The sequence below is a fragment of the Staurois parvus genome, unplaced genomic scaffold (assembly GCF_062004578.1).
Source record: "Staurois parvus isolate SC_StPar_1 unplaced genomic scaffold, SC_StPar_1.0 ptg000867l, whole genome shotgun sequence".
NCBI classification, from domain to species: Eukaryota; Metazoa; Chordata; class Amphibia; order Anura; family Ranidae; genus Staurois; species Staurois parvus.
In genome coordinates, this window is record NW_028318663.1 from 747,289 (window position 1) to 764,262 (window position 16,974).

The 16,974-nt window shown below is 44.3% G+C and overlaps 1 protein-coding gene across 1 annotated transcript; it reads right to left on the bottom strand.

The window, feature by feature from the left end:
• Window positions 1-5,131: 5,131 nt before the first annotated feature.
• Window positions 5,132-15,836, bottom strand: LOC149443226 (nmrA-like family domain-containing protein 1). The gene is made up of 5 exons (XM_089655764.1): window positions 14,902-15,836; window positions 11,131-11,369; window positions 8,390-8,639; window positions 5,684-5,874; window positions 5,132-5,364 (listed from the first exon to the last, which is right to left on the bottom strand). The coding sequence occupies exons 1-5, from the start codon at window positions 14,939-14,941 to the stop codon at window positions 5,185-5,187; spliced, it is 900 nt and encodes a 299-aa protein (XP_089511890.1). The 5' UTR covers window positions 14,942-15,836; the 3' UTR covers window positions 5,132-5,184.
• Window positions 15,837-16,974: the final 1,138 nt, after the last annotated feature.

Here is a 16,974-nt window from a genome sequence, read left to right on the forward strand (position 1 = left end):
CCCCAGTCCTACTTTATCGAAGCCATGGTTTCCATACACTGCACTGATGATGGCAATAGAATTGGGAATTTTCTGTTCTAGGATGGCTTTACTGTGTTAGACACTTGGGGGTTTATTTACTAAAGCTGGAGAGTCCAAAATCAGACTCCCTTCTGCATAGAAACCAATCAGCTTCCAGGTTTCATTGCCAAAGCTTCATTGAACAAGCTGAGGTTAGAAGCTGATTGGTTTCTATGCAGAAGGGAGTCTGATTTTGGACTCTCGAGCTTTAGTAAATAAACCCCTTGATTTCATTGGTGGGCTTTTTGATTCCTTTAGTCCCTTGTCACCATAACTGGTATGGTTGTACTGTTTTGTTGGGTCCCAAGTCCTATTTTATCAAAGCCATGGTTTCCATACACTGCAATGATGATGACCATAGAATAGGGCATGTTCTCTTTAAAGAAGGCTTCACGGTGCTACACACTGATTTAGTTGGTGGTCTTTTTGATTCCTTTAGTTTTTTTCTCACCATAATCTGTATAGTTATATCATCCTGTTTGGTCCCAAGCCCCATGCCATAGAAGCCTCGGTTTTCATACCCTGCACTGATGATGGCAATAGAATGAAACGCATTCTGTTTTAAGATAGCTTTACTGTACTACGCACTAATTTGGCTGGAGGGCCTTTTGGATCCTTCGGTCCCTTTTCACTATAACCTCTATAGTTATACTGTCTTGTTGTGTCCCAAGCCCTTCGCCATACAAGCCATGGTTTTCAAGTCCTGCACTGATGTTGCCCATAGAATGGGACATGTTCTGTTCTAAGATGCCTTTACTGTGCTATGCACTGATTTGGAAAGCCTTTTGATTCCTTCAGTCCCTTCTCACCATAACCTCTATGGTTATACTGTCTTGTTGGGTTCCAAGCCCTACTCCATAGAAGCCATGGTAGTCATACACTGCACTGATGATGGCCCTAGAATGAAATGTGTTCTGTTTTAAAAAGGCTTCACTGTGCTACACAATGATTCGGTTGGAGGGCCTTTTGATTCCTTTAATTCCTTCTCACCATAACCTGTATAGTTATATGATCCTGTTTGGTCCCAAGCCCCATGCCATAGAAGCCTCGGTTTTCATACCCTGCACTGATGATGGCAATAGAATGAAACGCATTCTGTTTTAAGATGGCTATACTGTACTACGCACTGATTTGGCTGGAGGGCCTTTTGGATCCTTCTGTCCCTTTTCACTATAACCTCTATCGTTATACTGTCTTGTTGGGTTCCAAGCCCTACTCCATAGAAGCTATGCTTTTCACACACTGCACTAATGATGGCCAATAAGCCTGAAACAGCTGTATGCAGTTTGGAATAAATGGGGCTATTTGTGCACCTTACACTAGCACAGGGCATCTGTGTGTTGGGATGTAAAGAAATGACGTGCATTGCTCTATTCAGTCCTGGAAAAAGTAGTAATCCTCTTTTTTGGGATATGTTATGGGATCAGACATGTAAATGCCTTGTGTTCTAAGGAGGCTTTACTGTGCTCACACTACACTGTGTCTAAGGAGTTCTATGGTCACAGCATACACTTTCATTGTATCACATCAGCATTGTAATAACAATACAAACAATAGTTATATTTAAAATCTCCTTTCATGTTATGAGTGCTGCCTGTCTGTTGGTTGTCTCTTTCCACAGCGTCCTGGATTCCCAGCATGCTTTGCAGATTCTCCTAATTTCTAAGGACTACATATCCCATGGTACTGTGCTGCCTGCAAGCAGTCCTGTACTGACTCCGCCTCCTGAATCTCTGTAGTTCAGAAGGCGGACTCTGTGAAAGGTGCGACACAGCACTGCCTATTCACAGGGCATAATGAATATGTGTCACAGAATTCAAGGAATGAAATGTGTGGGGTCTTCACAAAGTAAGTTTACAAACTTCAAGATAGTTCAGAATAATAGGAGTAGTCTAGAAATAATGGAATAAAATGTGGTAATGGATATAGGATTTTACATTTGGACCATAGATACACTTTAAATGTTTTGGTGATATCAGGAGAACAGTGTATGATCATACAATGTTTTGTATGTTTTACTTGTGTCATGCATGTTATACAGCTGGTGTCTAATACTGAGACCCCTTTAATAATAAGTGAAGAAGGGGAAGCCTGCATGGCCCTGGGAGGAACCTGCGTTTGTCCATTTATGATAAAAAGTAGTGGCAGACAGAGTGATCGCTTCTTTCGCTCTTTTCTGCTTGTGGACTGCTGTGGACTACCCTTCGCATTTCAATGTTTTTTATTAGTTTTAAACATTTTAAACAGAAAGGGACATAATCAAAAGACCCCCCCCCCCCCATGCAGGGGCTATCAATGGCACATAAAATATAACCAGAACAATGCTACAACTCCAGCAAAGCAAAAAGCATGTCCACGCAGGGGCTATCAATGGCAGAGACAATACAAAAAGTACAGTGGAGAATCTCCAGCAATGAAGCAAGTCAAAGGCAGATCTCTACTGCAGCACAAAAATCAGACAAGAACAAAAAGGATAAAAGAGTAAACAAGGAAGGAGAAGACAAGACCAAGAGCAGGGATCCGGGAGACACATATGATTACTCTGAAACAGGGCCTCTTACAGAAGTGCCTCTATAGAATACATTCCAAGTGAATAAGGTCATAGTATATATTCTCCACGTGCCTGCCTGTCCTATTCTATATATAGCCCATAGACTGCCATGTACAATGGAAAATGTATACAGTTGTTTATACACTAAGACTGCTTCCAAATGGCCATACAAATCTAATTTCTGCTATTGAGTGTATGCTCCTTTCTGCACCAACAGTGTACCACCAGTGTACAGAACACCTCCAGGCTGCTATATTGTATTGAATTTTGCTGAAAATGACACAAAAAAGTAACTTCTAACAACATTAAATTACAGTATGGCTTGTGTAACATCTATCTATCTATCTATCTATCTATCTATCTATCTATCTATCTATCTATCTATCTATCTATCTATCTATCCATCTATCTATCTATCTATCTATCTATCTATCTATCTATTTATCTATCTCCCAGAAAAAACACATATATACTGTATACAGTGTATATATATATATATATATATATATATATATATATAAAACTTTTGTTTTATTTACTAAAATAATTGCACTTCCATGTTCTGTGTACTGTGGGAGACCGGATATAGTGAATGTAGGAGAGTGGATATAGTGAATGCAGGGTCCGGGGAGACCAGATATAGTGAATACAGGGTCCGGGGAGACCGGATATAGTGAATGCAGGGTCCGGGGAGACCAGATATAGTGAATGCGGGGTCCGGGGAGACCAGATATAGTGAATACAGGGTCCGGGGAGACCGTATATAGTGAATGCAGGGTCCGGGGAGACTGGATATAGTGAATGCAGGGTCCGTGGAGACCAGATATAGTGAATGCAGGGTTCGGGGAGATCAGATATAGTGAATGCAGGGTCTGGGGAGACTGGATATAGTGAATGCAGGGTCCGGGGAGATCGGATATAGTGAATGCAGGGTCCGAGGAGAGCGGATATAGTGAATGCAGGATCCGGGGAGACCATATACAGTGAATGCAGGGTCCAGGGAGACCAGATATAGTGAATGCAGGGTCCGGGGAGACCAGATATAGTGAATACAGGGTGTGGGGAGACCAGATATAGTGAATACAGGGTGTGGGGAGACCGGATATAGTGAATGCAGGGTCCGGGGAGACCGGATATAGTGAATGCAGGGTCCGGGGAGACTGAATATAGTGAATTCAGGATTCGGGGAGACCATATAGAGTGAATGCAGGGTCCGGGGAGACCAGATATAGTGAATACAGGGTGTGGGGAGACCGGATATAGTGAATGCAGGGTCCGGGGAGACCAGATATAGTGAATGCAGGGTCCAGGGAGACCGGATATAGTGAGTGCAGGGTCCGGGGAGACCAGATATAGTGAATACAGGGTCCGGGGAGACCGGATATAGTAAATGCGGGGTCCGGGGAGACCAGATATAGTGAATGCGGGGTCCGGGGAGACCAGATATAGTGAATACAGGGTCCGGGGAGACCGTATATAGTGAATGCAGGGTCCGAGGAGACTGGATATAGTGAATGCAGGGTCCATGGAGACCAGATATAGTGAATGCAGGGTTCAGGGAGATCAGATATAGTGAATGCAGGGTCCGGGGAGACTGGATATAGTGAATGCAGGGTCCGGGGAGACCGGATATAGTGAATGCGGGGTCCAGGGAGAGCAGATACAGTGAATGCAGGGTCCGAGGAGAGCGGATATAGTGAATGCAGGATCCGGGGAGACCATATACAGTGAATGCAGGGTCCAGGGAGACCAGATATAGTGAATGCAGGGTCCGGGGAGACCAGATATAGTGAATACAGGGTGTGGGGAGACCGGATATAGTGAATGCAGGGTCCGGGGAGACCGGATATAGTGAATGCAGGGTCCGGGGAGACTGAATATAGTGAATTCAGGATTCGGGGAGACCATATAGAGTGAATGCAGGGTCCAGGGAGACCAGATATAGTGAATACAGGGTGTGGGGAGACCGGATATAGTGAATGCAGGGTCCGGGGAGAGCGGATATAGTGAATGCAGGGTCCGGGGAGACTGAATATAGTGAATGCAGGGTCCGGGGAGACCAGATATAGTGAATGCAGGGTCCGGGGAGACCAGATATAGTGAATACAGGGTCCGGGGAGACCAGATATAGTGAATGCAGGGTCTGGGGAGACCGGATATAGTGAATGCAGGGTCCTGGGAGACCAGATATAGTGAACGCAGGGCCCGGAGAGACCAGATATAGTGAACGCAGGGCCCGGGGAGACCAGATATAGTGAATGCAGGGACGTGATTTAGGAACACTTTAAGTAATATGTTTAAATTAACATTTTTGCGCCTGAATTTTAACTCTAAAATGTTTGTAGACTGTTAAAGGACAGTACAAAGTTTTGTATGTTTTATCTGTCCCACACAGGTTTAAGGTGTCTGAGGTTTATCAGAGGATCGCATGGTAGAGCTAATGATCGATGATTACAACAAAGAACTATGAGTGATATGAAAAGCAACAACACAACAACTTTACTAATTCAAAGTAGGCCGTTTTATGATTAAAAAAAAAGTTTTAATGCCGATTTATAGTAGGTAATGTCATATTACAAGTCTGTAAGAGCGTCCTTCTTGGAAACCAAAAACTGCTTAAAGATTTTCAGGTTGGGATTCAGTTTGTGGGTCACCTCCACACTGCGCTCAGGTCTCATCCGGTAGAATCGAAACATATTGGCCAGTTCATCTGCTCCCGGGAAGTTGAGTTTTTCGTATTCCTCAGGGGTGATCTATGTGCACAACAAAAAGAGTTTCAGAAAAAGTTTACAACTAAAAAAAGTGATTTAATTTTTCATGAGAATTATGAGCCATAAATCCTTCACTTCTCCTCCTCTGAAATTGTGATGCCATAGCAAGAACTATTACACTAAATTCCTTGTTAGCACTGAAGAAAAATTTACCAAGTGCCAAAGGATTACCTGGTGCCAAAGTTCTGTGACAGTAAACACATTGATTTAAATTTCTGAAGTGTGAAGGTTTCTGCCTCTACGGATGATGGCAGCACCACCAGAAACAAGTAGATGGTCAGTAGAATAATATCAGCCTCACCTTGGAGTCTACAATGGTCTTGCCGGTCACCTCGGACATGATCTCTGCATATTGTTGGACAGTTAGCTTCTCTGCACTAAGGCCAATATTCTTCCCGACATATTCTAAGAAATTCTGTAAGATGCTGTGGACAATTGGGCCGAGATCTGCCACAGATATTCCATCCATAGGAATGTCTCCCATGGGAAGGGCTAAAGGAGAATAAAGAACAGATGAAAAACAATGAAAAATTTGAAGTAACATGTAACCATTAAAATTAACATTTAAACAAATGCAGGGTCGTCATTAACCTTCTATTTGTCTCTAATGGCTCAGTTCAGTTTGTAATGGCTCCACCCCGTCTTCAGCTGCAACACAGTCCCCCTATAGAGAACAACGGCAGCCATGGTCCTTCAGTGCAGGTAGCATTTGGACCATTGTACAAGGTAACAACAGTTCAAATCAGGGGCGGACTGACAACTCATGGGGCCCTCGGGCAATAGGGGATCATGGGACCCCTGTGTCCTTGCCCAAACTCAAAAAAGTCTATGAAAAAGGTACCAGGGGCATTTCATGGGGCCCCCTACTGACCCCAGGCCCTCAGGCAGTGCCCGAGTTTCCAAATGGTCAGTCCGCCACTGGTCCAAATGCTATCCACCTTGATAGGACCCTGGCTTCCTATTGTCATGTAAAAGGGGAGTGTAATGCTTTAGAACAACAACCTAAATGCTATCTGCATTGATGGGACCATGGCTGCCTATTATTCACTATAGAGGTAGTCTGGTGCTACGGTCACAATGATCCAAATGCTATTTGAATTTATGAGACCATCTCTGCCTATTGTTCTCAATATGGGGAGACTGATGTTACACATCCAAAATGCTATCTGCATTGATCGGAATGCCTAATGTTCAACATAGGATGAGTGTGGGTGTCAGGAATGGACTCAGCACTGGTGGTGGGACTCACCTGCCGTGTGGGCTGCAGTACCAGAGCTGACCAGCGGGTGCTCTCAGCAGCCAGAAGCTCACACCTGCAATCAGCCAAACCTGGGGCTGATTGCAGAAGGTGTATTTAAGGCATGACCAGGCCTGTGATCTGGGCCTTGGTGTATGTTTTCCCATGAGCCCCTGTACCTGGTATCTTGTGTTCCTGCCTCGTTGCTGACCCTGCTTGATCCTGACCGCTGCTGATCGTCTCCTGTTGAACCCGGCTTGTGACCCTGACCATTCTCTGCCTGATCCTTTGTACCGCGCTGCCCGTGAGTGACTGAACCCAGCTTGTGACCCTGACCATTCTCTGCCTGCTCCTTTGGTACCTTGCTGCCCGCACATTGCTGACCTGACCCGTCTGACCACGCTAGCTACTCTGCCATCCATCCAACCTGCACGGATCCAGCCGTCCCTGCTCACACCTTCTGCCTCTTCACATCAGGCTTTCTACCTGCACATACCTCTGGCGGATCCCTCTACCACAAGCAGGTATACTCAGGGGCCGCGACCTGGTTCCTGTCTGCTCCAAGTCCATCCCCACCATCAGGGGCCCTGGTGAATAAGCAGACTGGGACATAGACTCCGCGCCCTGGGGAATCCTGTCCTGGGAACTGCTAGAGGTACCACCGAACGGTCATTACAGAACCCTACGGCCGGCCTGACCATTCCACCTCTCCAGCCCTGACTACGCCTGTGTTCCTGCACGTACTAAGATTAGTGGAAGGTTGGTTTGTTCACTGTGCGTTTATATATATTATTATTATTATTATTATTACTACGAGTTTATATAGCGCCAAAGGGTTTCCTCAGCGCTGTACAATAGGGGGGACAATACATGGCACAGTACAACAACAACAAACAACGTACGAGGGGTAAGAGGGCCCTACTCTTATGTGTGGCTAATAATAAACTGTATTATTATACTATACCTGAAACCTGCGTTTCCCTGTGTCAGTCCACACCTTTCTGGTCATTCCTAAATTCCTGACAGTGGGGCAGCCACAGCATGAAGGCAGCCCCCCAAAAACAAAAGCTTGTGTGCTTCAGCTATGGCATTGGGGTCGTAATCTGTTGGGATTTGGATTCCCAAATTCAATAGTTTCCTGGAATCTAATGTAGGAATTTTTTTATAAAGAGAATTTTGTTTGTGTGCTTTAGCAAGACATGCGATCTTACAAAAAAAAAATGCAGTGTTACAAATCAGAGCAGTATCACAGCCTATTAGGTACTAAATATAGGTACTATAGGTACTAAAACAGTAAATAAAGACAAAGCTTATCCGGCAGATATGGAGAGGTTGGTAACCAGTCCAAAAATTTCTATTCATCTGGGGAAACTCCCCTTCTAATGTAGGATTTAGCCTTTTGTGACCCCTAGGCTTTGCTCCCCACTGGCACCCTCTCTTGGTGCACCCTACCACCTCCATCGCACTCACCATACTGCATGTCCCACCACCTTTCCTATATAAGTGGCTCTATGAATGTACAAGTCAAGCTTCAGGTACACAATAGTCCCAATATTCCCAATTAAATCTTACCCAACTCTTTATGGGGGGGTGTAGGGCAGTCTTTTGTGGCTCACTGGGCTATGTTACCCACTGAGGCCCTATCTTGGTGCCCCCCACACCATGGCACTTACCACACTGCATCTCTTACCATCTTGCTTATATTAGTGGCTCCATAAATGTACAAATATAGTTGCATGCAGCTAAACAACATTCCCATTAAAACCTTACCCAATTGATATGTCTTTCCATCTGGGCATTTCTGCGGCCTGCTGAGAGTCAGGAAGTTTTCGAAGTAGAAGGCGAGCCTCACGCTGGTCATGGGTACTTTAATCTGCCGAAAATACTCTTCAACTTCCCCTTTACCATCAAAGTGATGAACCTCCAACTTGCCTCCAGTCAATTTGTAGACATTTTCTAGGCCGCTGAAAACCACATGCTGTAGGCCTTGCTCTTTGCACAGATCTGCGATCCGTTTTCCCTGCAACACAAAAATCCTCAAAGCAACATTGGTAGGAAGGGCCTCGTTAAGAATTGCAAAGTCTTTGAAAGTTGGCACAATATTGTATTTAGTAAAAGTCAACCTCTACTCTCAATCAAAGGAACCTCATCAGGTCTGGCCATCTCTAACATATTGCAATCAACCCTAGAGGCCATTTCCTTCAGTAGCACAACACTACAAAATGCAAGATTGAACCAAAGCAATGTTTTATAGAATCTTTTAAATTCATAATTTGCCAACTAATGGCAACACTGATATAGGACAAGCACAAACATGTTTTGTAGGTTCTCCTCTATCACCTCAGTTGATAGCAGGTCATAACAATGAACAGATGTTTTGCTACTCTGTATGAAATAGAACCCTGGGACCCTCATCAGCGCTATTTAACCAATGTGCTAAATTGACTTTTCTGATGGCAGACAGTGTTGCACCAATTAAATTCTTTTTGGCAGACAACCAATCAAACACAACTGAAATGGTAGGGGGACACTTGGACTGTGCAGAAACAGTTGTCAGTGGTTATTCTGCACCTATTTACAGATGCAGCTTATAAAAAAAATGGAGTATATGAGATGTCAAGCCAGCCCTTCTCTAACATCTTGTCAGGGCTCCGGGTATGACCAGATGTATGTGGACTGACGCAGGGAAATGCAGGCTTCAGATATGTTATAAACAATATAATTTATTAACACTAACAATACATAAACGCAGTGCAATACTAAAACATAACACAGTGCAAACGAACCAAACCAAACCACCCACAGATAACAGTACATACAGTGCAAGCGTCGTCAAGCAGGCCGGGTCAATAACAAGCAGGTAGGAACAGGAGGAGCAGGCAGAGAGTAGTCAGGTCACGAGCCGGGTACAGCAACTAACGGGCAGGTAGGTACAGGGGGTCAGGCAGAGAATGGTCGAGGTCACAAGCCAGGGATCAAACAGGAGAAGTCAGCAGAGGTCCGGATCAGGCAGGGTCAGCAATGAATCAGTCAGACAGGGACAGGAACAGGAACAGGGATGCAGGTAACAAGATACAGCGGCCCAGGAAAAACACACACCAAGGCACAGACTGCAGGTCTGGCCCATCCCTTAAATACACCTGCATAATCAGCTTCAGGTGTTTGGCTGACTGCAGGGTTGAGTCTCTGATTGCTGAGAGCACCCGCTGGCCAGCCCTGGTACTGCAGCCCACAAGGCAGGTGAGTCCCACCATTACTGGCAAGTCCATTCCTGACACATCTGTTCCAACAATGGACTTAGTTTCTGTCTAGCCAGGTGCTTCCTAGGGTTTTCTAACAGTTCAGGCCGAACTATTACTCAATTAACCTTTCACCAGCCCTGATGAAGAGAAGTATTGTCCCCTAAAACGTGTAGGCTTGTTTTATCTGCGCAAATAAAGAAATAGCTGTATTCCTAATGAGTACTTTGGTTCCTGTGATTTATTTCAGCTTTGGTTGCTGTTACCATATATACACTATATTGCCAAAAGTAGTGGGGCAGTCCTCCAGATTATTGGATTCAGGTGTTCCAATCATCTCCATGGCCACAGGTGTAAAAAATCAAGCCCCTAGGCATGCAGACTGCTTCTACAAACATTTGTGAAAGAATGGGTCGCTCTCAGGAGCTCAGTGAATTCAAGAGTGGTACTGTGATAGGTTGCCACCCAGTCTTACATCACCAAGTGCAATGCAAAGCTTCGGATGCCCTTGTGTAAGGCACGCTGCCACTGGACTCTAGAGCAGTGGAGACGTGTTCTCTGGACTGACCAATCACGCTTCTCTGTCTGGCAATCCAATGGACGTGTCTGGGTTTGGCGGTTGCCAGGAGAACAGTACTTGCCTGACTGCATTGTGCCAAGTGTATAGTTTGGGGGAGGGGGAATTATGGTGTGGGGTTGCTTTTCAGGGGTTGGGCTTGGCCCCCTAGTTCCAGTGAAGGGAACTCTTAAGGCGTCAGCATACGAAGACATTTTGGACAATTTCATGCTCCCAACTTTGTGCGAACAGTTTGGGGATGGCCCCTACCTGTTCCATCATGACTGCACACCAGCACAAAGCAAGGTCCATAAAGACATGGAGGAGCCAGTTCGGGGTGGAGGAACTTGACTGGCCTGCACAGAGTCCTGACCTCAACCCCATAGAACACCTTTGGGATGAATTAGAGCGGAGACTGTGAGCCAGGCCTCCTCCCCCGACATCAGTGCCTGACCTGACAAATGTGCTTCTGGAAGAATGGTCCAACCTTCCCATAGACACCCTCCTAAACCTTGTGGACGGCCTTCCCAGAAGAGGTGAAGCTGTTATAGCTGCAAAGGGCGGGCCAACTCAATATTGAAAGTTCAAATATTGAACTTTAATGTAATGCCACTAAAGTTCATGTGCGTGTAAAGGCAGGCGTCCCAATACTTTTGACAACATAGTGTGTGTGTATGTATATATATATATATATAGTCACTAACAGTGGCTATTACCTGTGCAACTTCTTTCTCCTTGCTAAAGTGATCAAAGAAATTGGTCACCACAAAAGCTCCATAAGCACCACTGAGGGCTGACTTCAGGCTCTTCTCGTCATCCAGATCTGCAGCTACCACTTCTGCGCCGGCTTCCTTCAGCTTCACAGCAGCTGGTTTGCTGACATCACGAGTCACCGCCCTGACCGCATACGAGCTGCTCTGTAGAAGAACTTTGACCACTGAACCACCCTGTGCTCCTGAAAGAAGGACATTAGGTACTTTAACGAATATGCCATCAAACCTCTGCAGGCTCTAGGAAGCATTTCCTCAGTCTCCTCTTCTACAATGATCAAACAGCAAGATTGTAAATCTGTAGCAATTCATGCATGTTAATGCACCAAACTCACTTTCCTTGCACCAACATAGCAGCATGCAACCACATGTATGCTGCCATGGATTGTCACCAGGAAAAGAAAAATTATGGTAAGTATTTGAAACAATTTTCCGATTTGATTCAGGCCCCCGCAACAGCTTACACTGACAAGTGACCTACCATATGAAGGAGAATAAGGGAACAATGACCAACAATATTATTATATATTAAAAAAAGAAAGTAGTAAGTCATATCTGCTTACAAATTTGGAGGAGAGCACGTGCACGTGGACTTACAAAAGGAGGCACTACTGTACGTGGAGCCAAGATGCCATTTTCATAAAGCAAAATGTATCTTAGAAAACATGAAGGCTGACATTTCTGACATTTTAAAAATGTTAGTTGCTTGGCTGCCATGATGAGCTATGGCCTTCCAAACTTTAAATGATCTGAAACAAATATGCAGATCAGGAAAGTCCAATAGTGACTAGAAGTTTTGGCTGCTAGACAATTCTGGGCAACAAATTATTGTTCTACAAAGGACTTTGATGATGGAATTAGGAGAAGATTCAACTGAGAGCAAGCTAATCTTCGGGATATATTGGTCAGCCAGACAAATACATTTTTTAAAAAGGGGTCTAAATTGGCAGCACAATTGGCAGCACAGTAATGTGACATCAGCAAACTGCTCTGTCATTAAGTGAAGCTGTTGTCTTTTTTGGGCCAATGGAGTCCTCTCACTCTTTTTTTTTAAAGTTTAAAAAGTCCATTAGAACTAGCCTAGTTAGGTGCTTCCCCGGATGGGAGTGCTGGGGTTAACTTTATCCTGGGTTTTTTGTTTGGCAGGATCTTTGGGTTTGACCCACTGCTCCTGTGATTAAAAATAGGGACAGTGGTCCAGAGCCAGAGAGGCCCTGGAGAAAGAAGGAGGTTCCCCAAAGTTCCCCTTGAAGACATCAAGAGCCTTGTGGCAGGTCCATCAGCTGCGTTCAATGAGGGGTACAGCCACATAAGAGCCTGAGGGATGTGAAAGCCATCCAACTTGGGGTTCACCCCGAAGACACCAGCCACTGGAAGATGCCACTAATGGACCTTTGTTTGCATGGACTCTACCTTTGTGGGTACTCCAGGACAGCCTGAGTAGGATTAGGGAATTAGTGACTTGGAAACGACTGTTTGCTCATTGGACTTTTTTACTGCTTAGCACTTTATTCACTAAAGAGTTGAACATTACCTTTTGTCTGCTCTGAAGTAAATTAAAGGAGTGCATTGCAAGTAACTGGCACAATTCCACACTTAGTCTATTGCCTGGGTCACTATCACATGGGATATGAAGAGTCATCATTATGCATTACTACATGTAGTTGCCATGGGCAATGAAGGCACAGTCAGCAAGCAGCCTGTCGATACCGTGTATCTGTTATAGATGGATTTGCCTCTAGCCGCGAGTGAGATGATGTCAACGCTCCCTACGCTGCATCCCATCTCCCAGGGCAACCAGAGTGAAACTGCATTTCAGAGGTCCCCATCCTGTACAGAGGTTCAAAGAGTCAAAGCCAAATGCAGGATGCATTCTGTGCTATGTGCACAGCGGGGGTTCCAGGTTGCTACCAGGATTGGTAGTGGGAAATGCTGGACAGGTGGCATTGGTCAGTAATTGGCGCGGCCCACCTAATTACGGGGAAGATGTACATTTGCACAGGGAAAGTTAACTGGAGAACAGTTGTTGTGCAAGTCTACATGGTGTACGTTCATCTCGAATAGTGGAGGGCCCGCTTAAGGTTGAGTATTCAATGAGAGCAACCTCAGCCTTGTCCTTTGGCATTGGTGAAAATGGCATGAGATAAAGGTACCCAGTGTGTGAAGTAAAGTGATCCTGTTACAGGTGCCCAGTGTAGGGGATAGTCACGTGTGATCCGCGCTTGGCGCCCAACAGTTTAATTGGGACACATACAGAAAGGCTGGTTATCATCTACCCCTGCCCCACCCTCCATACATGTAATTTCACAGAATGTGCTCCCTCTCCCCTATCCAAAGTAAGCCATCCTCCCCCATCCTAGATGTATCCTGACATCCTGATATGTTTGCATACCACAGGGAAATCTTTCACTGATAAGGCCATGATTGTGTAGTCATTCCCCGTAGATTTTATTGGGACGGTCTACAGCCTCCCTCTCCATACTTGGGTTTCAGTCCTATAAAGGTCTATGGAGATCAACCATGCAGGTGCATTCAGTGCAGAGAGGACTGGAAACGTTGTGGCCATGGAATGTATGCAAATGGGGCAGTGGAGAGACTTTAAGGGAAGGGTCAGGTGTACATTATGTGAATGTGCAGTTATCCTTTAAGAATGTTTAATGAATAACATTCCAGACTGTTTTCTTGCTCTTTTACATACATTTTTCAGCTGAACACATTTGTTTTCTGACTCCTTCTCTATGGAGTTGGCATTTCAAGATGCAATCAATACTATATTATTCAATAAACTGCCTTAGTGCTATTTAAAAGTAGGTAGGTGCAGTCCTTTGTAGATGTGCCGCAGCAAGAGGACAATGTCAGTTGAGCAATCCGATCACCAGCAACAAGATCTCTAAGAAACAACTGACCTTTTCCTATAAAGTGCTCTCCTGCTGGTGGGACCAAGATGTTACCCTATGGCTGCTACCTCAGCTAAAAGTAAGATTCTGAAATATTGCAGGACAGCAAGGGAACAAAAATTATTAAAAGAAGTGGCACCCTCGCCTCCATGATCTGAGAATTGCCTATCTAACATTCATCGTCATTTTTTTTTTTTTTTGATACCAGTATCCCTGTCCTAAAAAACCCATACTAAATTCCAAGTGGCAAACTGACAGCAGGAGTTAAAAAAGATCTAAACCCAATTGCTAATCTTAGCTTTAACAAATGAATGTCTTTTCAAAAGTTGTTTTCACTCCTTTTCAATCAGCTTGCAATAAAAGATTATCTGGTGATCCTGTCATGAAAGTCCTTGCTTGGACACTTCCTGTAAAGAGTGACTACTGCCTCCCAATTCCACTCCTGTGCTGTCACCCTTTCATGTGCTCCCATTGTGAATAGTACAATCGGTAGTGCCACCACAATTTGGGGGAGATTTATACAAACTGGAGCACATAGAATCTGGTGCAGCTGTGCATAGTAACCAATCAGCTTCTGTGCACTCCAGTTTTAGTAAATCTCCCGCCGTTAGGTAGGTATGGTGAACAGTTAACACAATCAGAAAGCCAGTGCAGAGCAATGATGTAAGAGTGCATGTAGACAGGAAAGGTTGGAGGAGATAAGCAGCAAGAAAAAAAATAAAAAAAATTATATATATAAAAAAAATCTAGTCTAAAATGTTTTAGCAAACTAAATATCATTCAGTAAGGGTTTAGATCTTCATGGAGTTCTTTCTCTCACCTGTGGCTCCTAGGACAGTGATAAGTTTCTTGCTAGCCATGATGGAGGAGGGGAAGGACGCAGAATTCTCTGGAGACAACAGATGCAAAAGATGTGCTTGTATGTAGATATACAGAGGTAGATTGCCTTAGTGGATTGTTCCCTAGTATGTCTACCAAGGTGGATTGTCTTCTTAGAAGTCTACAGAGGTGGATAGACTTCGTAAAAGACTACAGAGGTGGATTGTCTTCTTAAAAGTCTAAAGAGGTAGATTGTCTTCTTAAAAGTCTAGAGAGGTAGATTGTCTTCTTATAAGTCAACAGAGGTGGATGAACTTCCTAGAAGACTAAAGAGGTGGATTGTCTTCTTAGAAGACTACAGAGGTATAGTGTCTTCTTATAAGCCAACAGAGGTGTACTGTCTTCTTAGAAGTCCACAGAGGTGGATTTTCTTCTTAGAAGACTACAGAGGTGGATTGTTTTCTTAGAAGTCTGCAGGGTTGCATGGACTTCTTAGAAGATTACAGAGGTAGATTGCCTTCTTATAAGTTCGCAGAAGTGGATTTTCTTCTGAGAAGTCTACAGAGGTAGATTGCCTTCTCATAAGTCCACAGAGGTGGATTGTCTTCTTAGAATTCTACAGAGGTAGATTGCCTTCTTATAAGTCCGCAAAGGTGGATTTTCTTCTTAGAAGTCTACAGAGGTAGATTTTCTTCTTAGAAGTCTACAGAGGTAGAATGCCTTCTTATAAGTCTGCAGAGGTGAATTTTCTTCTTAGAAGTCTACAGAGGTAGATTTTCTTCTTAGAAGTCTACAAAGATGGATGGTTTTCTTATAAGTCTACAGAGTTGAATTTTCTTCTTAGAAGTCTACAAAGATGGATGGTCTTTTTATAAGTCTACAGAGTAGAACTGCTTTCTAGCAATGTGCCTTGTTCCTAATGGCTCAGCACAGCACGCCCCTCCCGTTAAGGAACATTAGTGGAAAAACAAGAAAAGGATTCATTTTGTTTGTAGCTGAACATTCCTATTGGGTGCAATTTTCATAGGCTTTGTTGACAGCATAAGTAGCCAATCAGAACCTCTTCCTCAGGCATTTCAAAGAAGGTCACTAAGTGTGTTTATTTTTGCTACAATGTCTTGCTGCACCCACCAGATATCCAATCAAACGCTGAAAAAAGTGGATACAAATACTCTTTGTTACTACCTAATCTTGCAAGTCATATCTGTGCAGACTCATGCTGACATCCAGTTAGGTGTGTACACGCCTCACCTGCATTTTTTTAGATTTTGACAAGCTGTCATTTACTCAAGGATTATCAATTTGAAGACAGCTTAGATTTCGCCTCTAGCCTTGTAGAGGAAGAGGTGAGGCTCTAGAGCGGGTGGAAACAAAACTGAGAACTAGTGATGAGCTGAGTGGATTGCACAGACTGTGATTTGGCGCAAATTTGGACTTTCTGAGATGATTGGATGTTTACTGCACTTTGCCGATTTGCTGCACTCTGCATAGTCAGCTTGTAATTAGGTCCAGAAGACCCCTTACCAGTCTATTACCTTATGAGAAAGCTGAACCATGCCTGAATGCACCCCTTTGCAGTCTATGAAGCTAGCACCCCCCCTTTCCCCTCACTGTCTGCCGCTGACCGGCCAACAAGCAAAAATGGCAAATTGAAAAAGAAGCACACAGGTGGCACAAACACCTAGCGCGTTATCCAAGGTTTATTTAAAAAAAAAAAAAAAAGACAAGAAAAATACTCACAAAATGAAGTAAATGCAAAAGCCTAAACTCCACAATGATGGTCCACAATGATGGCAGAGTGTCCGTCTGGTGGTACGGATGGCCTGCTGACGTGTTTCAGGGACGTATCCCCTTCCTCAGAGCTGAAGCCGACAAGTGAAGATTCCCTAATATATATATGTGTATGACAAGTGCTTAACAAGAACCTCCCCTCAAAGCCAGAGGGGTTAATCCTCCACATTGTGTAGAAAGGCTCTTTGATCCTGTCTTCTCTGATCCTCCCCTTCTTCTACTGTCCCCAATCCATCAGAAGCTCTTTATTTCTGTTCAGCCAGTTTCAGGATTCAGACACCTC